We start from the raw sequence: 23,836 nt of genomic DNA on the forward strand, positions 1-23,836 counted from the left end.
GGGTCCTAAACTATGGCCTGAAATTTCACACACAAAACAATTGAGTCAAGAAACACTTAAGCTTGTAGCAAGCAGTCAGAAGCAAAAGTCATGAGGTTATCTCATAGGCATTTGCCATGCAAGGGTCCCTTTGTTTTGATGTTTTGATGCCCCGTTCATGAGCCGTCAATTGAACTTGTACTTTGAAGCATTGATACAGGAAGCATTCCTTTCCAATGGCTCACAAATGGGCAAGAAACAGGCTTGACTAACTGGGATGCGTGGCTCCTGAGACGGTGGTGGGTGGTACTGTCACGAAAAGGGGACTCTAGCATGTGAGCTCCTAACACATTTTCTAATCAAATTTTGTAACACACTCATAATGTAAATGCGTGTTAGAAGTCTCTAAAGCAATTCCACAATATCTTCATGTTCCATTTTTGAACATCCAGATTTTCACATAGAATTATCAATTTAAAGTGGAATCCTGCTATAAGTCTATCCATCATAGCCAAGGTTGCCAGTGGGTGCTGAAAGTTTCTGGGAATCTGCATGAACAGAGATGCTCTGAAGGTGATCACTTAGTGAGATCCAAGGCAGCTAAGGGCAGAAAGAAGCGTTTCACGTCAGCAAGACTCAATGTAAATTCACGTGGGCCCTGGCCAAACATCCAATTTGGGTGAATTAGTGCCAGGACAAGCTTCTTGCCCAAAACGTATACGATATCTGATAACGACCTACCACAAAGGTTTTAAAGAAACCAAGAATCTCAGCCCTTGAACTAACCACTGACCAAATGATTGAGGAACTTGCAGAATTACATAGTTTGTAGGATTATTTGGTAATTCTTTAGAAAATAGCAGATGACGTTATGGGATAGCCCAATGAATGCTTTGAAGTAGCACTTACTATCTCAAATTATAATGGACAAAATGCCTTTCCCTGACTATTTATCTGGAGATTAAAAATTAGAAACAAACTGATATTCATAAAGTATATCAAATGTCAGGGCACCTAGGTGGCTCAGTGGGTTAAACGTCCGACTCTTGGTTTCGGCTCAGGTTATGATCTCACTCTTTCGTGGGTTGAATCCCTGCATCAGGCTCTGTGCTGGCAGTGTGGAACCTGCTTGGGATTCTCTCTGTCTTTCTCTCTCCCTCCCTTTCAGCCCCTCCCCCACTCACATTGTCACTTTCTCTCTCAAATAAATACACTTTAAAAAACAGTATATCAGATGTAACTGACATTGACATAGGCATTGATTCTGTTTTCCAAATCATATTTTTATGATTCATAGGTAGACTTTGGCAGTCCTTTTTAACACACATTTACTCCTGAATGTAATGTTACTTGAAAGTGTAATTATAATGAGTTTTGTTATAGTATGCTTCTTTCCTCTAAAAGAGAACATGATTCCCTGTAGGGAAATTCAGGTAATTTGCAGCCACCATAATCTCCACTACACTGAAATGTTAAATGCTTGGCTTTTCTCCATGCATTTGCCTTTCTCTTCTCTACAACTACTATCTCCTACTCTTTTAATTCAATGCCGAGCACTTGAATGATGTTTTCTTTTCTCCTTCGACTCTTGGACTTCAGGATTAAGCTACGGTCAGAATGGTCCCTCTGAGACATCTCTTTATTTCCCTCTTCTCATCCTGATCAATTCATGAGTCATTTTCAGTTGGTGTGCCCTTTTCATTGCCTGTTACTAATATTTCATATATATCGCATTTTAAGGACTACCAATAGAGACTTACTTAAAATGGCAGCAAATTCCAGTTGAAATGTGTTGATTTTATTGAGTTTTACAGAGTCATATATATGAAAGGTCATCCAGTTCATGTAAATCATTTATGCCTGATGGCAGTCTATGCTTTCCTTACAGATTATTTCAATCAAGCCTCTTAGTAAGTTAGTCTTCTGACAATATGAAAAATGCAAGACCTAAGAAATAGGATGTAGACAATTATGGATTCAGATATTGCCGTCCCTCAAGGTAGCCTGTAGCCCAATTAAGCAGTCAATACCATCATGCCCACAGCATACAGTTATGGAAACTGAGGCACCTAGAGTTCAGAAAACTGACCCATGATGGTGTTAATAAGTAAGAAGGTAAAGGATTAGAACCCAAAAGAGTCTAACTTCACATGCTTCTCTCCTAACAGTGAGGCTACACTCCTTTGGTCCATGAATTGTAGAAATATTCAAAATGGAAATACTTAAATATACATTCCCACTTGGAGATGTGTATATATATACATACATACATACACACATACATACATACATACATACATACATATACACCGAAATTTTCACTGGGCTTTGAGCTACTTATGTCATTATTTTCCCTATGTGTCAGAGGCCTGACCCTGTTTCTCTGGCCCACACTTCTCAGCCTGGGTGCCAAGACTTCTGACCTCACCTAAGCTGATCTCTGTAATAATAGATGAGTTCCTCCAACTCTCTATGCTTCAACTCCCTTACCTGTTAAATGAGCAGATAATTGCAGTGACCCAGGGGGTTTAGTGAGGGTTTTGATTGTGTTAATATCCAGGAAGTCACAGAAGGTCTGCAAGTGGTGTTCAGTAAATTTCAGCTAGTATGTTATTTATGTAACTGAGTAATCAAGTTCTTTAAAAATAACTCCATTTCTTATAAAATATATTTGATTAATGCACAGAGTCCAGTGAAAAGAGCAAAAATGGAACAACAAAATCCCCTGAGTTTTATTTTTTGTTTTACTTTATACTTCTTTTTATTGCCTTGATGTTTGAACTAAACGCTTTCAACATATTTCTTTCATTTTAAGAATGACTGCAATGGTTTCTACCACTTTTACATCTTTCAGATACTGTTTCATCTTCAAAGTCATTCACAAATTTCAATGTGCTTGGCTGCAGCTCTTATGTGATGGGAGGGCACAGGGCTTGGTATTCAAGTTGTGGGTTTGTCTCCACCCCAACCTGATAGCTCCATTCACTGTATGAACATCTGGTTCTCTGAGCCTCAGTATTTTCTTACCTGTGAGGCAGGAATAATTATTCCTGTCCTGGTGATATTCAAGGTGAAACCTCTTCACTTTTTCACCAACCCTTTTCATGTTGTTGCTAATTCTGTCTCCCAGAATCTCATAACTAACTATTTCTAACATGCATAGGGTAATCACAGCTGCTCATGGTCCCCTTATGTAACATACAAGAATCTGAACTTGTGTGCCAGTGTGACATTATTAGTAATTATAATATTAATATCATTTAGAACTCTTTTTCTTGCAAGTTACGGAAAACTCAGTTCAAGCAGACTTAACAAATGGGCATTAAGTGGCTCATGTAAATAAAAAATCAGATGTAGACTCAAGGCTATGAGATGAGGTTTCCAGGACCCAATTTCTTTTGACCTCTAAGTTCTCCATTCTCAAGCACTATGTGGTGAACAAAGAACTACCAGCAGTAAAAATGAAAGTTTGAATTCAAGGCCTACTTTCCATGAGCCTAAATGAGGTCACATAGTCAATTCTGAGCAGCTAACATTGCACAAGGAATGTGGAACTGTGTCCAGGAGTAGTCAATCCAGGTGGAGAAAATCCTAAACAAAGCACAAAGACTTGTAGTAGCCAAAAGACTGGTTTCCACAAGGAAACCTGGAGTTCTGTTATAAAAGGAAGTATGAGTGTACTCTGAAACATAAACATAGCAGATGTAGAGTTGCATGACACAGGCTGGCAAATGTGAGTTGAAATGAGCCAAATATTTCTACCTATGTTCCATATGGCTCTTTAAATTGGCTACCAAACTCCTATTTCAGGGCTAGACACAACCCTTGAGGACAAACTACTAGTGAATTAGATTAAGCCCATTGTCCTTCCTTCCTTCACTTAAGGCCCCATGCCTCCCACTCTTGCCTTTCTTGCCCTTCCATCTTTGTTTTCTTTCCCTAGTTCCTCACATCCCCTCCTCCTGAATGGTGATGACTTTGAAGTCCTCTGATTTCCCAAAGTAGGCTCTCTACCCAGCGCTCAGTTCTACCTCCTCTCCCCTTGATTCTGGTACCCCAGTAGCTTTAAAATATTCCTCTACTAGACCTGGCCCCATGCTCTGCAAGGCCAACACATACCATCCAATTTAAACACCTGTAACAGACTCCCTGGCATACCTTCCTTAATCTATCAAAAATTCCTAACTGGCTAGCTACTCCGTTGCTGTACTGTCTTCTAGTGTTCTTGGCTATATATAAAGTGGATACCACTCAGCTCAGTTCAGAAAGATTCTGTAGGGAAAGGACAATTTCTATTTTTATATACATCAATTTTCTTTTTAGCGACTATCCTTATTGCAAATACCCTCAATCCTCTCACCGACTTTAGTACACCTCTGTGGTGACAAATGTCCTCTCCTTTTTCTAAGATGCATCCTAAAATATTCTTCAATGGTCATTGCATGTCTTATATCAGACCAGCTAGAACACAAAATGAAGAAGAGAATTGGGTCTCATTTGGGGAGGGGGCAGCATTTTATTTGTTTTTATTTAATAAGAAAATTCCAGAGAAAGAACAAGCATTGCTTCATTTTTACCAGCCATACTAAGTCAGGCATTTGGAAAAAAGTCTATAAAATATTTATTGTTTACACATCACATTAATTTTTTGTATTATTTTAATAATATTCTGTAACTAGAAAACAATTGCCTACACAGTGAAGTAGATGTTGGGGGCTGAGATACTCATGGATTTATGAGGAAGGGCCTGTTTGGTCCGATGACACTTTGGATGGACATCATGAACAGGATAGCCTGACATTTTATGGAGCACTTTCATGGGCTTTGTGTTCTTTAAACAGTATTTAACAAGCATCAAACACTTACAACTGGAAAAAAATGATTAAAAAAGGAAAACACTCAGAGACATAAACCTTACTCTCAAAGGGCTTACATTCTAAGTGAGAAAGTAAGATATTCAGGTGAATTGGTATTACAAGGGTCAAGGTCCCCTTTCTCAGTAGCAGGAGTAAAGAGGGAGCATCACCAGGCTAAGTCAGTCCGTCACTGCAGTCTCTGACCTTCATTCTTAGACGATTCCTCCCTTTTTCTTTTGATCTCTCTATTTTATAATCTTTAGCATTTTCCCATAAGCTTTTATCAAACATATATGGCTTCAGTGGGGCTTAGATCTTTCATCACATTTCTTATCTACAAATCAAGTAAATATCAAAATTATGTAAATCCCCCATAGCAACCAAATAGAAGATTGCAATCAAATAAGTATCTGAATCTTATCACTAAATTGATGTGGAAACACAAAGGGCTTTGAAGCTGAATCCTGGAACAGCTCCAGCTGCAGAACATTATTGCTTTAGCAGAGAACCCAGACTATTGCTCTAACTCTAAATGAACCAGTTAATTTTTTCGTTTGTTTAACCAGCACCTACTTTGTGCCTGCCATTATTTGAAGGATATAGTGGTATCTTTTAGATATAGTATCTTTTAGTGCTTTTTTGGAGCTTATGTCCTAGAGGGGGAGACAAACAATAAATAAACAGATGTAATAAAACAGCAGATAATGTTGAGGGCTATGGGAGAAGGAAGTAATTTGAGGGAATATGAAGTGATGGATGTAGTATGTCGATAAAGTGGCCAAAATCTTTTAAAATATAGCGTTTGAGGAGAAATCTGCATAAAGCAAAAGAGTGGCACAGGAATGTCTCTGGAAAAACTCACCTGCCAAATGAGCAATATATATATAAAAATGTAGTTCAGTATTCATGAAAAATTAATATAATAATTATATATATTAGCCCAATTATTTGACATATAGATGAAGTCCTATTCTTTAAGAAAAGGAAAATTTTTGACCTTTGGCATTGTTTGAATTTTTCCAAGAATTAAGGGCAAGAAGCTTTAGCCACCATATGCTCCTTGTCAAATGCTGCTGAGTCTTAAGGTTGCTTCTGGTCAAATAAAGTAGTTCTCTAGATAACCCATTTAATCTTCTCAAAAGCCTTCAAACCTAGCTGCTATGTTTCCCATCTTTAAAGATCAGTAGATCAAGGCAAAGAGAAGCTAAGTCACTTGCCCAAGGTCATCAGCTAAGGAGTAGTGAGGTCTAACAACATGCAACTTCTACTATAAATGGCTTGCCATTCTTATTTATCCTGAGAACTTATTGAACAATTACTGGGCTGTGTCATATTCTGAATACAATAAACACTATTCCTTCATCAAATTATGTTCAATCTATGTGTAAAGACAAAACCAACATACCTCCAAAACACTACAGAAGTGTGAGGTGGTATTCTATTGGCACATATGGTGAAGTAGTGTAAAATTAAAAAAGCAGAGTGGGTTGGTGTGAATATGAGCTAAATATGGCTTGGGGCTAAACCTTATTTTGGATCTAACCTTATTTGGATCTAACCTTATTTTTATTTTTTCTACCTCTGTTCATATAAGAAGCTGTTGCAGAAACTGGGATAGTTAGCCTGGAGAAGAAAAGACTCAGGGGGGATTTGATAACTGTCTACAAATATTTGAAGAACTGTCATGTGGAAAAGAAATTAGATTTGTTCTATATCTCCCTAGGGGTGCAAGTGATGGAAAGAAATCACCACAATATAAGAAAGGACTTTTAAACAAAATAAGGAAAACTCTAGAGCTCTAAAGATGGAATGGGCTCTTTGAGAGATGAGTACTCTGATCAACTAGGCAAGGCAGCCTCTTCAATGACCTCTTGTACAAGGGAATCAAGAGAAAGATGGATGGATAGCTGGGTGGATGGATGGATGGATGGATGGATGGATAAATGGATGAATGATTGGATGGATGATGGATGGATGGGTGGATGGATGGATGACATGAATTTTAAGATTTCTGCTAAGGCTGAGAATATATGATTATCAGAGATAAATGAAATTTCAATTAATACTGAACTGCTTGTGAAGTTCATACCTCCTTTAGAAAATGTTTTCTGCTTTTAAAATTTTGGAAATCATATCTACAACTCCACATGTTACTTCCAGTTCTTAATTGATAATAAATAATCCTCTCAAGATGTACTTTATTTCTTGTTTGCTCTTTCTAGGTCTCCAGCCATACACCAACTATAGCTTCACACTTACAGCTTGTACACCTGCTGGATGCACTTCAAGCAAGCCTTTTCTAGGTCAGACACTGCAGGCAGCCCCTGAAGGTAATTAAAAAATATCCATGATTTGGGAGGAGAAGTTTTCATATGGCATTTTGAAGTGAATTCTATAAACCCTTTCATGTAAAACAAAGAAGGAATAAAGTCGATAGGTACAAAATAAAATTGTATTCTACTCTGCCATTCTTCAGGTTTGGTTCACCTATAAGCCACCCAACACAAATTTTGCTTTAACTTCTTTAAACCTCTTCAGTTTACTTTTCTGTGATAAAAATTATTATACACTTTGATATAAAATTTCTCAAAAAAATCAAAAATCAAACATCTCTGGAATGCCGGTTATATGACAAGTACATGCTCACTGCTGGAGCTGACTTAAATATTCACTATCATGAACTTGTCATCAAGTTGAAGACACAGTACAATTTCCCAAACTTATATAAAGACAGAGAATCTGAAAAGTGATGTTAAGAAAAAACAAGTGTTCAATAATATTGTAATAATGGATGGTGACGGATGGTGACTGCACTTGCCATTAAGTAATGTGCAGAATTGCCAAATCAATATGTTTTACATATGAAACTAATATAACATTGCATGTTTTTGTTGTTTTTTAAATGTTTGTTTTTGGGGGAGAGAGAGAGAGAGAGAGAGAGAGAGATTGAGCAAACAGAGTAGGGGCAGAGAGAGAGGGAGACAGAAGATCCAAAGCAGGCTCTGCACTGAGAGGAGACAGCCCAGTCCAGGGCTTGAACTCATGAACCGTGAAATCATGACCTGAGCCGAAGTCAGACGCTTAACCCACTGAGCCACCCAGGTACCCCAACATTGTATGTTAACGGTACTTCAATTGAAAAATGAACAGAATGCTCAGGATAATCTGAACAAGGAGAGATTATAACTCATCATGAAAATCAAAAATATTTTGTGGTGTGAGAGTGAGTTCTGAGATGGACCATGAAGAACAAAGGATTTTAACAAATTCACAATAGAGGAGAGGAAGAACCAAGCACAGACTGAGGACATGTAAAGTGGGGCCATCACCTTGGAAGGCAAATTGGCAATGTCTATTAAATTTAAAATGTTAATTTTCCATGACACAGCAGTTTCACATTCATTGTCTATGTCAGAAAATCACACTTTCAACAAATGCATAAGGAGACACGTACCAGGATGTTTATTGAAGCATTTTTGTTTGTTTATTTAATGGAAAAGAGTTGGAAGTAATTTAAACGTCTATGAGTAGGGGAATTGCTAAATAAATTCAGGTATAGTCACATTATGAAACTCCATGCCTCATTTTAAAAGAATGAGACAATCTAACCATATAAAGAGGAAATTAAAACTGCAATAGTGCACGGTATCTTTTATGTATAAAAATGCTTAGGCAATAATATTCATTTCTATAGGTAAATAAAAATATAGAAAAAATTCTGGAAGCATATGTACATAACAACGGTTACCAATGGGTTGGGAACTGGAGTGGGTGTTATCATGTACTTTTAGAAGAAAGATAACCTCAGAAGCTTGGGTTAGTGATCAACTAATTATTTTGTTCATCTTTATTGTCTGCCTGTTTTCAATGTGGGGGAAACAGAGGCATACATGAGTTTATAAACAGAAATATAATGTTAATTACCATTGGAGAGTCCTGAACTGCTTGTCCATTACTCTTCTAATGAAAGGGATTGTTGTACCTCAGAATATTAGACCTGAACTTCCTACCAGTAAATGGGGAATAAAATGGAAAATTCCACATATGGGGCATATGGCTCCTCACCAGGATTTCACTAATGATGTTTTCTATATAAAGAATGTTTCATGTCAAAAAGCTTAGTGTTCCTTTGAAAGGAAGAAACCAGCAGTGGATTTTTTGGAAAGGTAAACTATCAAATGGATACTTTGATGATAATGGATAATTTCTAAAGGATCTATCAACCATTTTTGGCTGCAACTCAAACCTGGTAAAATAACAGGGTCTCTTGCTTCAGTGTACTCATCAAATCCGTATATTTAAATTCTTAGAAAATATGCATCTATTTTCCCACCTTTCCCCCCAAAAAATTATTTAAAGAGCTCAGATTTCATGACTGAAAAAATTACATTCAACCACACACGGGAGTGTGAGATGAGAAATGTTTTACTTGATTTCTTTTTTTTTTAACTTTATGCACCTTTCCTTTAACACAAATAACTGTGCAAAGGAATAATAAACGAAATGGGCTTTCCCGGGCAGAACAAACATGGATTTAGAATCCATTTTCTGGCGGTATAAGTGCCATTTGTGAATAACCTATATGTGACATAAATGTAGTCTGAGACTTAACTTGGGGGTTGGAAGAGAACAAATCAGGACTCACATTAAGTTCTGTTGTACTGTAAAGTGGAAATAAACATGTTATATCCCATTAAATTAATAATCTAAGCATAACTAATTATAAAATGCCTGAGTAAATCAGACGTAGTTTGAAGGTCTCACACTTGAGTGTCCTCAGTGAATATGGAGAGAATTAAAAGAAACATCGTTTCATAGCCACCCTGAGCTCCTCTTACTTCTCTCATTTTCAATCCAGGGGAAAAAAGTTAATGTATATTACTACCCCATTGATAAGTTGGACATAATTCTCTACAATTTTATCCTCATAGAAAATTGTGCACTTTTAGTCAAATAGGAAGAGTTCAAATTGGATTTTTGTTCCATCTTTTTAGAATTGCTGCCATACCAGCCAACTCTAATTAATTTTACAGTTCAATCATGCAAAATTGCAGGCGTCTTTACCTCTAGCATTGATAACGCAGAAAGGAAACAGGAAAGGAAGATGAATCTTTCTCAGTCACATTCCATATCTCTCTTCCTCTCACCTTTTTTTAACTGTTAGATTCTTCCTCTATTCTTCGTACTTGTAACTATACGGTCTCCCTTGGAATCCTCAAGTACAATCTCCCAAAGTATACAGCTCTCACAAAGTCTGCACTCATTCAAGGCCTGTGCATCCACCAGTCTATAGATGTTTTTATTAGGTGTTTTGAAAATACTTCAGCCTCAGTATTCAACTCTTAAAATCTCTCTCCTCACTTCCTAACTTACTTTTCTTTCTTTCTTTCCTCCTTCAGGTATAATTGTCCACCTCATCACCTAAACCCCAAAATGGGCCTTCTTGATGTTTCTGGTTTTTTTTTTAGGTTGTAATATGTAGTTCTTCATAAAATCTTAGTAATTTTAAATCTTAAGGATTTTTAAAAAATGCTTTCTTCCTTTCCATCCCTTCTGGTGTTGCCTTAGTTCAGACTCCTATAACTTTTCATAATTTAGTCTTCCTGACTCTAGTGATTTCTCTTCTTCCTCATATTCCCATTCCAATTCTTTCCTCCCTTTTGCCAAGTCACCTCCATAAAATCCCATTTCCTTCCAGGAAAAAAAAAATCCACATCTTCTTAGTAAAGCAAAATAGACCCCTCAAACTTTAAACTCTGCCCATCTGTTGAATCTTTCTGTCTTCCCCACATGCCCTCCAGTGTACCAGTCATGCTGAAGTACCTGGAATTCTACCATACTTACCCATATTTCAAAGACTTTGTGTGGCTTTCCCACAGTTTTGATTTCTTTCCCTACATTCTCACTAACTCAGCTAACTCCCAGTTTTTCAAACTTGGGTTCACATCTCTCCCCTTCTAGAATTCTCCTGCTTCCCCTCTATCCCCATATTACTCCCAGTCTGTGTTGATACCCTTCCTAAGTGCTCTAAAGCACTATGTTTCCTTTTCTTACAGCACTCAGCAAACTGGATTATAAATTTTTATTTGTTCATTTTTATTCACCACAATACTATGGGGTCCTTGAAGGGTAAAGACTATTTGTCTTTACCCCCACATCCACAGTGCCCAACACAGAAAGCGACACAAAATTGAGTGGAATGTTGGATGAATAAATTAACAATTAATAATAATCTAAAATTCAAGGCCTCCATGACATAAGCCAATACAGAACAGGGTCCCTTCGCTAGTTTCCAAAGGAAAGTCAATCCACAATAAATGTTGGGATTTTTTAATTGGAATCAAGATCTGTAGAGAAATAAGCAGGTAATATTGCATGGCACTCAAAACAAATTTAAAACAAATCTAGTAGACATGTCCCTTTTCTGGTAGCTATTATTGCAAAAGATCTACCAAGATTTCCTTCTGACCTTTTCTTCTCATACCTCTCGTGTAGTTTACCTGCCCCCCACCTGCCTTCTAGGTGATTTCTCTCATGACCACCCATTTCCTTCCCTTGAGTTTTCTCAATTCTGTCCTTCTATTATATACGATAGGTTTTTTTCTGATGCCACCTGAGACTCATGCTCAGAGAGGAAGGCAGATTCTCCACTTGGGATTCTTAAGACATTTCACCAAAAGTGGGTCTTATTCTATCAAAGATTTCTGGCAGTTGCTAAGATAATCATGTCCCCATGCCATTATACAAATAAAACCATAGTACTTAGTATTTTTTACACATTTCTGTTTCCTCTTATAAATCAAATCAATGGACACAGAATTATTACCAACATGACCAGAGCTTTCACCAATTTGTATAAATATCAAACTCAATTTTTATTTAAAACATGAGGCAAACCCAAGATTTTGATTCATGTTATTTCATTAACTCTATATCCACAGGATGTATTTACTGATTCAAAGTGGAAACTAAGCAATAAACTTTCTAGCCCCTTGGTGATTTTGTATACACCTTCCAAGGTGAAAAATATGGGACTCCAGGAAGCAGATTATGAACTAAAACTTATACTTTATCTCTTAAATCAACAAACTAATATCATCTTTGAGTCAGAACTCTAGATGATTGATTCATCTACCAACTGTTGGCAGAGAAACCCAGACATAACTGTATACTATGATTGGTGTATTTATCCAAGTATCTAAGAGTAAACTTTCAGAACAAAATGAACACTTTCTTCTCAGGAATAAGTTGTTCCTTAGAAAATTAGCACGTTTGAGCCATTTAAAAATGTATCCTGATTCTTTCAGGATGTTGCTAAATAAATTGCCTTTGAATGTCCTGGAAATTTTTCTTTTAAAAGTGTTGAAATATTATCCCTTACTGGATACCTTACACCAGAGATACAATCAACCAAACACTATTGATTACAGGGAACCTAATATTGCATGAGTTTTTAAAAGCTGAAGAAGAGAGTTACAGTGTCTATTGAGAGCATACCTAGATGACAACATGAAATGGTAGCATTGATCTTCCTCATTGCCTAGGTTCTCCGTCAATATGTTTGTACATCTGTAAGAGTGCTTGAATGTTTGACCTTGAATAACAGTTGTTTGTGTGTATATTTTAACTTTTATACAGAAGAGGAAATTCCTTGTAGAAACAAGCCAGAGCTTACTCATGTTTATATTTCTAGAACTAGAACTGCCTATAGTGCTTAACATAGTAATTTGCAGGAAGTATTTGCAATAAATTCATTTATTCAATATCAGTTAGGCATTGTGCTATCTATCCCTAAAGATACACTGACAAAAATACATAAAAGATTCCTGCCCTCATGAAGCTAACTTTATATTGAAGCAGGAGAAAGAAGTAGACCATGCAGTGTTAACAACATAGAAATAATGATAATATCAAGAAAAAAAGATTATTGTGTTATGAGTGCTAAGAGGAAGTAGAAAAAGACATAGGATAGAGAAAAACTAGGTTATGATCACTCTAGAAAATGTTACAGTTATAATTAGAGAAGGTTGGTCAAATAAGATCTCCCTGATATGATTGTAGTCACACAGGCCACTGAACTAAGAGGATAAATTACAAAAATGTCGTGTTGTCATGAACAAAAGTGTTCCAGGCAGAAGGAATGGAAGTGCAAATCTCAGAGGTGACGAAGAACAGGAAACATTCTGGGGATAGAAGGAGTCTCTTGTGGTTGGAGCCAGGTAGGCCAGGGCCAGAAAAAATGCAGGACTATACAGATTATCATAAGGGATTGGAATTGTGTGACTAATTTCAAAAGGGCTGTATATTTTACAAAGATTACAATAACTTATGTGCATACTTTCTACACTTTGCAAAGATTATGATGAAATAGAGAAGGGCAAGTTTTGAAACAGAGTCCAGTTTAGAGGCTGTGATAGAAGTTCATGAGAGAGAGCAACATAGCTTGGATCAGAAGAGGTGGACATTAAGGTAGAGAGAACTATGTATGTTCAGGGTAGAACCTGTGGGATTTGAGGGTGAAAACAGTGAGAGCCTCAAGAATAACATGTTGTGGGTTTTGACCAAGAAAATGGTCCAAATTGGGAGATGAATAGATTATAAAAGAAAAACCAAGAGTTCTGTTTTGGATGTTTTAAGTCTTTCATACTTAATTAGTCATCCAAATGGAGGTGTCAAGTTGACGGTTGGGTTCATGAGTTTGAAGCCAAGAGATAATTTCAGTCTAGAGAGCCATATTTGGAAATGTTCGACATAGAGATGGTATTTAAAACTGACACTAAATGAAGATCCCCTAGAAAGAAGGAGTAAGAAGAGGGAAGAATAAGGGAGAGGAGAGAGCCTAGGTCTCTGAAGCACCACATAATTTTGAGTTCCAGTAGGGAAAGAGGAGCCAGTAAATGAGAAAAAGGATGAAAAAGAGCATAGCACATGGTGTCAGAGAGGCAAAGGCAAAGTATGTTATTCGCTGAATTTAAAAATTCAGGTAAATACTGTATTATGATTACTTCTACATATTCCACATAAGTAGGTATCAAAGTTTAAAATTCCTGGATAGTCTTTGAGGCCCCTCGGTGGCTCAGTCGGTTGAGTGTCCCACTTCGGCTCAGGTCAAGATCTCGCAGTCTGTGAGTTCGAGCCCCGCGTCGGGCTCTCTGCTGACAGCTCAGAGCCTGGAGCCTGCTTCGGATTCTGTGTCTCCCTCTCCCCCTGCCCCTCCCTCACTCATTCTCTATCTCTCTCTCTGTCAAAAATAAATAAACATTAAAAAAATAAAATAAAAATAAAATTCCTGGATAGTCTCTCAGGTCTTGATTAAAGTCAGAGTAACAGCCAAGATAGAGAAATCTTCTACCACTTAATTGTCTGGCATTCACTTTCTAAAGGCAATTCACAAATGAAATAATCAAAGCATTGACAAATATATTTATACCCAATTGTCTATTTTACCTCAAAAGTATGGAAACTGTATTTTTTTGCTTTACCATGAAATTTTCTATCAACAAAATAAAATTATCATAGTATGTGAGGTGATGGTGTGACTTTTGATAAGGTGTATATTTTACTCCAACAATAAAACCTCATTGTGTTATTTTTTCCAGGAGTTTGGGTGACACCTCGACACATTATCATCACTTCTACGACAGTGGAATTATACTGGAGTCCACCAGAAAAGCCCAATGGCCTCATTTCTCAATATCAATTGAGTCGTAATGGAACCTTGGTTTTCCTGGGTGGCAATGAGGAGCAGAATTTCACTGATAAAAACCTGGAGCCCAACAGCAGGTAAACTCAAAGAAAACTTTACCAATCATATAGTTAGAGTTTTACATTTTTCAGGGTTGAAAAGTGTGCATCTTTAAATGAAACAATATTTTTGAGAGAGCGGGGAGGCACAAGTGAGTGAGGGGCAGAGAGAGAGAGAGGATCCCAGGAGGTGCAGAGAGAGAGACAGAGAGAGAGAGAGAGAGAGAGACACAGAGAGAGAGAGAGAAGCAGTGCTCACTCAAAGCTGGTTCATGTTTTACCCACAGCAAGACTTGTGCTCACCCAAAGCAAGGCTGGAGCTCACCTAAACTGGTACCCAAACTCACCTGATGTGGGACTTGAGCTCACGAACTGTGAGATCATGACCTGAGACAAAGTCAGATGCTTAAAGACTGAGCCACCAAGGCACCGTCTAAATGAAACAATATTAAATTAATAGGTTAAATAATCTCCTCTTTCATTAGCCATTTCATAGCTGATGAGATCTTTTCATTCATTTCAGATGTTGAAGACTCAAGTGCTAACTCATTACTTTAGCCTTCAGAGTACATGACATTTTTAATTTATTTTTTCAAGTTTATTTATTTTTGAGAAAGAGAAGGGAGTGGGGGAGGCAGAGAGAGAATCCCAAGCAATCACCACACAACACAGAGCCCGATGCAGGGCTCAGACTCACAAACTATGAGATCATGACATGAGCCAAAATCAAGAGTGGGGCACTTAACTGACTGAGCCACCCAGGTGGCTCATGACATTTTAAAAAAATGTAAGTAGTCTTCTATTTGACAGAAGAGCATGAGGATTTTTAAGTATATAAAATACACAAAGTATTAAGCTTTAGAAATTATCAAATTATCTTCAAAAACATGCATTCTTAAACCAGCAATAAAAGAGATTTAAGGAGTTTTGTTTGACATCAACTACCTTTTCTTCTAGCATAATGTTTTCTCTGCTTGCTACACTATATATAGGTAGAGTGATTTTAGGGGAAAAAGTTCCACATATTTGCAATTCATTCCCATTCATTTCTCAGCAAAGACAAAATATATCTTCGATCAACAGATGTTTTATTGCAGAGAGTAGAGATCAATTCAGTTTTATTGTGGAGAGTAGCAGATCAATTTAGAAACATCTTCCTCTGAACATATTTCCCTGAACCCCAACCCATTTAAAAATGGGGAAGATTCATTTGAATCCTCCACAATCCAGTGGCACACTCCAGGACTTTCCTGAAATCTTTATGAAAAGTTATTGATTACTAGAGGGTTAGGAATAAAGTGAGAAGGACAGAAATAAGGCAGTCTGGAGAGAATGATGCATGTTCTGAAAAAACTATCAAGTCAATAGTGAAGGTTCTGGACAAGGAGCAGAGAATTTGCATTTTGTCATTAACTGTCGACCAAACAATGGAGAGAAAAGCCAGAAATCATCGTTCGCATCTCTTATGCATTGCCTTATCACAATCCTTTCTTTTTAATATAGATACATTTATAAACTGGAAGCTGCAAATGGGGGTGGCAGCAGCCCTAGTGGTGATTACATTGTACAAACACCTGTATTCACACCAGAGGAAATCCAGCCTCCGTGTAATAGCACAGTACTCGGGCCTTATTCCATATTTGTAGCTTGGACTCCACCAGGTAAATAAATAAAACCTGTGTGTGTGTGTGTGTGTGTGTGTGTGTGCATGTGTATACGTAAAACATTTCAGAGAAAGTTAATTTGAGATAAAGATGGAAATGTCTGAATTTAGTAAATGAGAAGGAAATAATCTGTCTCCTGGGTAAATATAAACAGAATAATCTAAACCACATTGCTGAGTCTATACATATGTAAGTATATGCATACATACATATAGATGCAGATGTAGATATGTAGATAAAGAGACCTAGATACCTAGATATATACTTTCTATCAAAGTAATACTTTCTTTCAAGTACTCAAATCTGTCTCCTTATTTAAATGTATATCCAAGGTAAGTCGTATAGGCCTGAATGACCTAAACATTCATTCTACAGGACTTCCTAGATTGGATCATTGATGTTATATGATCTGGTCTTTATTACAGCAGTGAATAAGGAATTCAGAAAGACAACAGTCTCCTCTATCCATGTCCCTCAGGTTGTGACCAATTATGGTAGCTGAGTTTTGCCTCTCTGAGCTGTATAGCCTCCATTGTGCCATTTAGTCACTAGCGACTTGCTTTTGTGGTTTAGTGTGTTATCGTATTTTGACGTAAGCATCATCTTCAGGTACAAATCTGATTGCATTACTGTGAAGTAAGGATTAAAGGGAAATCTCTTTGACCTGTCTTTAAACATAAGGAACATAGGGAAATTTTGTTTAAGTACAATGTGAAATGCATTAAAGTGTTAAATTCACTTCAAAATATTGATTTATATTTAATATCTAATCATTAGATAAAATTGACACAAATTTCTGTTGTCTCCATCAGAATAACATACACTGAAAATAATTGGTTAACAGCCATGTTGACCGTCGGTAGGTCCATTCCATAAAATAATTAGCATTTTTCATTTACTTGAACAATTATCTCTGTCAAAACAAAAGAGTTAAGCTGGCATTTGGAAGAAAAGCTTCCAAATTCATTCTATGTGGCCAGCATTACCCTGATACTAAAACCAGATAAAGGCACCACAAAAAAGATAACTGCAGGTCAATATCTGGTCTGATGACCAGAGATGCAAAAATCCTCAACAAAATACTAGTAAACTGAATCCAACAGTAAATTAAAAAAATCATTCACCACAATCATGTGGGATTTATTCCTGGGTCACAAGGTTAGTTCAATATTCATAAATCAATGTGATACATAACGTCAATAAAGAAAGGATAAGAACTATATAATCATTTCAATAGATGCAGAAAAAGCATTTGACAAAGTACAGCATCCATTCATGATAAAAACCCTCAACAAAGTAAGTTTAGAGGGAACATACCTCAACATAATAAAGGCCATATATGAAAAACCCACAGCTAACATCATCCTTAATGGAGAAAAACAGAACTTTTCCCCCAAAGTCAGGAACAAGACATGGATGTCCACTCTCACCACTTCTATTCAACATAGTACTGGAAGTCAGAAAGTTGCAGGATACAAATCAATGTACAGAAATCTGTTGCATTTCTATACACCAATAATGAAGCAGCAGAAAGAGCAATTGAGAAAAAAATCTCATTTGCAATTTCACCAAAAATAATAAGATACCTAGGAATCAATCTAACCAAAGAGGTGAAAGACCTGTATTCTGAAAACTATAAAACACTGATGAAAGAAATGGAAGACAATATAAAGAAATGGAAAAACATTCCATGCTCATGGATTGGAAAAATAATATTGTTAAAATGTCTATACTACCCAAAGTAATCAATACATTCAATGCAATCCCTATTGAAATACCAACAACAGGGGCACCTGGGTGGCACAGTCAGTTAAGTGTCCGACTTCAGCCAGGTCACGATCTCACGGTCCGTGAGTTCGAGCCCCACATCAGGCTCTGGGCTGATGGCTCAGAGCCTGGAGCCTGTTTCCGATTCTGTGTCTCCCTCTCTCTCTGCCCCTCCCCCGTTCATGCTCTGTCTCTCTCTGTCCCAAAAATAAATAAACGTTGAAAAAAAAATACCAACAACATTTTTCACAGAACTAAAAGAAACAATCCTAAAATTTGCATGGAACTACAAAAGACTCTGAATAGCCAAAGCAATTTTGAAAAAAAGAAAGAAAAGCAGAGGCATCACAATTTCACTTTGTTATATTGGAAAGCTGTAGTAATCAAAACAGTATGGTACTAGCACATAGATCAAGAGAACAGGATAGAAAACCTAAGGAAAAAAAACACAATTACATGGTCAATTAATCTTCAACAAAGAAATGGTGTTGGGAAACAAATGGTGTTGGGAAAACTGGACAGTAACATGCAAAAGAATTAAACTGGACCACTTTCTCACACCATATACAAAAATAAATTCAAAATGGATTAAAGACCTAAACATGAGCCCTAATATCATAAATATCTTAGAAGAGAGCACAGGTAGTAATTTGTCTGACATCAGCTGTGGCAACTTTTTTCTAGATAGGTCCCCTGAGGCGAGGGAAACAAAAGCAAAAATAAACTATTGAGACTTCATCAAAACAAAAAGCTTCTACACAGCAAAGAAAACAAACAAAACTAAAAGGCAACCTGTAGAATGGGAGAAGATATTTGCAAATGGCATATTCAATAAAAGGTTAGTATCCAGAATATATAAAGAACTTATAAAACTCAACACCCAAAAAACAATCCAATTTTAAAAATGGGCAGAAGATATGAACAGACATGTCTCCAAAGAAGACATACAGATGGCCAACAGACACATGAAAAGATGCTTATCAACACTTATCATCAGTGAAATGCAAGTCAAAACTACCATGCAGTTATCACCTCACACGTCAGAATAGCTAAAATGAAAAACACAAGAAACAACAGTTGTTGGCGCAGGTGTGGAGAAAGGCGAACCCTCTTGCACTGTTGGTGGGAATGCAAACTGGTGCAGCCACTGTGGAAAACAGTTATGGAGGTTGATAGGTGATGGGGATTTGTTTTTTTTTTTTTTTTGCAGGTTGATATCGTTTTATAAGATATAAATCTATGATTATGCAACATTTCTATTATTTTTTTTTCTTTTTAAGATGACTACTTTTTATTTTTTAAAATTTACATCAAAATTAGCATATAGTGAAACAATGATTTCAGGAGTAGATTCCTTAATGCCCCTTACCCATTTAGCCCATTTCCCCTCCCACAACCCCTCCAGTAACCTTCAGTTTGTTCTCCATATTTATGAGTCTCTTCTGGTTTGTCCCCCTCCCTGTTTTTATATTAGTTTTGTTTCCTTTTCCTTATGTTCATCTGTTTCGTCTCTTAAAGTCTTCATATGAGTGAAGTCATATGATTTTTGTCTTTCTCTGACTAATTTCACTTAGCATAATACCCTCCAGTTCCATCCATGTAGTTGCAAATGGCAAGATTTCATTCTTTTTTATTGCTGAGTAATACTCCATTGTATATATATATATATATATATACCACATCTTCTTTATCCATTCATCCAGCAGTGGACATTTGGACTCTTTCCATACTTTGGCTATTGTCGATAGTGCTGCTATAAACATGGGGGTGCATGTGTCCCTTCAAGACAGCACACCTGTATCCCTTGGATAAATACCAAGTAGTGCAATTGCTGGGTCGTAGGGTAGTTCTATTTTTAGTTTTTTGAGGAAGGTGATGGGGCTTAATATGACTTGTGATGAGCACTACGTGACATATGGAATTCTTTACTCATTATATCATACACCTGAAACTGATATAACACTTTATGTTAGCTAATTGGAATTAAAATAAAAACTAAAAACAGGTAATATAGTCAATAAAGTAACATACAGGCCTAATATATAAAACTTCAATTCTCATAAACCAAGAGCCTTCTGATGTCCTAACCTAAGATCAAAAACAAAAGGGCCTTAATTTGGTCAAATTCACAGGAGAAAATTTATCAAGAGCTTTATAAGTAAAGAAAAATGTAAGTCTCTCCAAGATATTAAATATAAATGATTCCATCCACCTTTGTTTTAAAATATAAATATACAACACATTAAATTAAACAACAGAAAGGAACAATCACCGGTGCCAGCCTGTGTCATAAAGTGCTATGCTCCTTATCTCAGTCTTAGGAACACAGATCTTCTTGAACTCTGTTCTTAGTTTTGATGGAATAAAACACATATCTTCTGCTGTGGAAAATGTACAAACTTGAATATCCCTTTACAGAATCAACGTCTCCTTGCATGGAACAGCATTGCCATCTCGCCATCTTTTAGAATATTTCTCCTTGGCATCTTTACAGTGCTGTGGTGCTTTTGTGCCATGAAGTAAAATGAGGCAGAAAAGAGCCAGTCAGAGACCAGATTTAGCCTATTAACCAGAGATTTCTCGGACTCAGACCAGGGTGTTCTACAACCCAAATTGTCAAAGGACAGTAAGAGAAAGTCCAAGATGATAAGCAAAATTAATGATTTCCAAGCCATGTGATGAGGAAGTTCTATGGCTTATCAAATCTCTTGTCATTTTAACATTATTATACACATAAATTGCCATTGCTAATCTGAAGACCTTACACTCTGTAAGGACCTGAAGACAACGGGTGTGAGATGAAAGAGAAAACCGGGATTCATAGCCCAGTGGTTCCACCTGTGAGCTGACTTTACACAAGTCAGTCTTTCTCCCTGAGTCTCTGTTCTGTGCGTCTGTAAAATGGAAATAGCGATAGCACCTACACTTGGGTTGTTGCAAAGATTACAGGAGGTAATTTATATAACTGGCAGACACTGTGTAATGTTCTGTAAGTAGTGATGGTTCTTTGGGGGAAATTATTTTTGTCTTCAATTATTTATTTTGAAAATGTATTTGCTTCAGCATTTGCTAGGTTCCAAGCCCCCTGGTTTTAAAATGATAAAACTGTGCACTGCAGGATTGTGTTTGTAAATTTTTAAGACTTCTTTAGAATTTCCCTGCATTTTGTCATTTTTCCTTTGAATTCAACATCATATTTTTATGCTTAGGGTATAATGTTTCCACTCAGAAAAGAATTGTTGTGGAATAAAACACGCCTTCTGCTTTTTTAAATGTAACCTTAACTCTTGTCTACCTCAGGCTTTGTGGAAATTGTTCAGTCTAGTGCAGCCTAGGGGATATCATAGAAATGCCTCACACACTAACTCTGACCATGTAACCAATGGTTAAAAAATCTATAATATCCAGACCTGTCAATCTTTTAGTTTCAGATGCACAAAATCCATTACAGAAACCCTGTAATATATGGAAAGATTAAAATCTTAAATTAAAGTTTTTCCTGGTGCCTAGAAGGATTTTGAACTCAGTAAACAGGCAGATGATTTTGACTTGTGTATAATCTACAGTTGATTTTACTGGAAACTACCTCATGCTGTGTTTTGATTTGGATAATAAAAACATTTTTCTGTTTCTGAATAGTCACAAATATATGTCTTAAACAGAAAGAAAACAAACTTGTTATAACCAGAGGTTGTTTATTTGCTCACAATCAAGAGCTTTCTGGGTATTCACCATACCCCCCTGCCATTACAAATGATGACATCATAAGCGGAACTGAAAAAAATGGCTAAACATTCCATCCCTATAGTTCCCAAATCTGAATGAACATTAGAATCACCCAGAAAACTTTTGCAAAGACCAATTCTCAACCCCAAGTTTACTGAATAAAAGTCTCTGGGGATGAAGTTAAGAAATCTAGATTTTTTTTAAGTTCCCCTGATGATTTTGATGTGCTTCAAATTTAGTAGTCATGAATCATACACCAAGCAAAAGTGGTCAATTACAATATTTCTTTGAAAACATGAATCAAACCACTTTCTCTTGAATGTACAAACCCAAAATGGTGGTTCAGTTAACTGTTTTTTTTTACACGTATTTTGTTTTGTGGTCAGTGTGAATAGAGTGACTTTACACAGGTAAGTTGCTGGGGGAAAAAAATATCTATGCGGCTGCTTGGCAACAGAACATTACCTAGGCAATTAAGTGTGTTTTCAGCTATAAATTATTGTTTCAATGATATCTATAAATTAAGTCTTAATACATGTTTATAAATCCTACCAGAAAAGGAAGTGAGGCCCCGGGAATGTGTGAGAATATTCAGGGGAAGTATAATTGAAACACTATTGACAAATATCATTTATATGCATAGTATCATTTGTTTATATTTGCCATTTGTTAAATTTCTAGTATATGCCAAACACTTTGATAAGCACTTTCCTTGCTTTACCTCAGTTAATACTCATGCAAACTCTGGGTGACAATATCATTATCTCCATATTAAGATAAGAAATTTGAATCTCAAATTCTTAGAGTGGCTTAGTCTGTTAAGCGTCCGACTTCAGCTCAGGTCATGATCTCACGGTTCATGAGTTCGAGCCCCACATTGGGTTCTGTGCTGACAGCTCACAGCCTGGAGCCTGCTTCAGATTCTGTGTCTCGCTTTCTGCCCTTCCTCCGCTCATGCTGTCTCACTCTCTCTCAAAAAGAAATAAACATTAAAAATTAAAAAAAAAAAAGAAAGAAAGAAATTTGAATCTCAAAGAAGTGATATGATATACTCAAGGTTACACAGCAGAGCCGAGATCCAAATTCAGGTCTGTTCTCTACAACTGCCTTGCGAATGCAGTCTCTGCGTGTCTTTGGCTTAACTCTGAGATCCAAATCAAACTTTTTATTTATTACCCAACGTCTTTCAGATTTGGGATACAGCAACTCTGCTCTTTGAAATAGTAGCCCAGAGGGCCAAGCAACAGAGCTAGGTGTTGGCAAAAACCAAATGTTTTTGGCTGGAAATGTCAAGATCAGAAGAATTAATTGTGGAAATGGTGAGCCCCTAAAGGGAAAATATCTACCTGGCAATAGTTTTCTCCTGTGGCGTGAAGGAGCTAGTAACCAGAAGTCTTTGCCTATCAATCCAAAAGTCCAGGAAGAATAGACATGACTTAGCAAAGCCAGATTCCAAATGCAGAAAGATTTTAGTAAGGTGGGAGAGGGAGTCATTTCTCAAAAGTCCACAAAAAGAATATTCAAATACTATTTTAAAACCTTGGTAGACATTCTCTTACCTTCCAGTAAACCCCGGTTCCCTTTCATATCATTATTACTTGATAAGATAAATGTCAGTAGTAAAATTATCAAAATACTTCAATTGCAAGCTCTAGAAAATCAAGATTTCTACTCTTTTGTATATCATTTGTACCTCCAAATCAGATGGTGCACAAATAGCATATCTTTATAAAATGTTTGCTGAATTAATGAAAGAACAAATAGTGAGTAAGCTTCTAATATTCATCATTCAGTTGAGTATAAATAAATTCTGGACTTTCTGCTGCTTAAAATTAGTCAAACACTTGGTTTCCTTTAGAAGCCTATCCCTCCCTCCACAGTAACTCAACCTCGAACACACATGGACATGCACAAATACATATTTGTATATTCACGCATACACAAATACATATATCTTCTTTAAAGACAAACAGGACAATACACATATTTTCCAAATGCTGTATGTCGTCTTCTGGATACCTATCTTTTTTTCCACTTATTTCTGAAAAGGAAATCCTGGTTTCTAGGTGGAACGGGGTCAACCATTTAATTTTTCTGGGG

General features: G+C 36.7%; 1 protein-coding gene across 1 annotated transcript in view; it reads left to right on the plus strand.

Annotated features, from left to right (window-relative positions):
• The window catches only part of USH2A (usherin), a 725,654-nt gene that overhangs the window by 581,378 nt on the left and 120,440 nt on the right, over positions 1–23,836 (plus strand). The window contains exons 55-57 of the mRNA XM_015077386.3: positions 7,058–7,165; positions 14,435–14,618; positions 16,083–16,240. Of these exons, the coding sequence (XP_014932872.3) occupies positions 7,058–7,165; positions 14,435–14,618; positions 16,083–16,240 (450 nt within the window). The remainder of the gene's footprint in view (positions 1–7,057; positions 7,166–14,434; positions 14,619–16,082; positions 16,241–23,836) is intronic.

The sequence above is a fragment of the Acinonyx jubatus genome, chromosome E4, assembly GCF_027475565.1.
Source record: "Acinonyx jubatus isolate Ajub_Pintada_27869175 chromosome E4, VMU_Ajub_asm_v1.0, whole genome shotgun sequence".
Lineage (NCBI taxonomy): Eukaryota > Metazoa > Chordata > Mammalia > Carnivora > Felidae > Acinonyx > Acinonyx jubatus.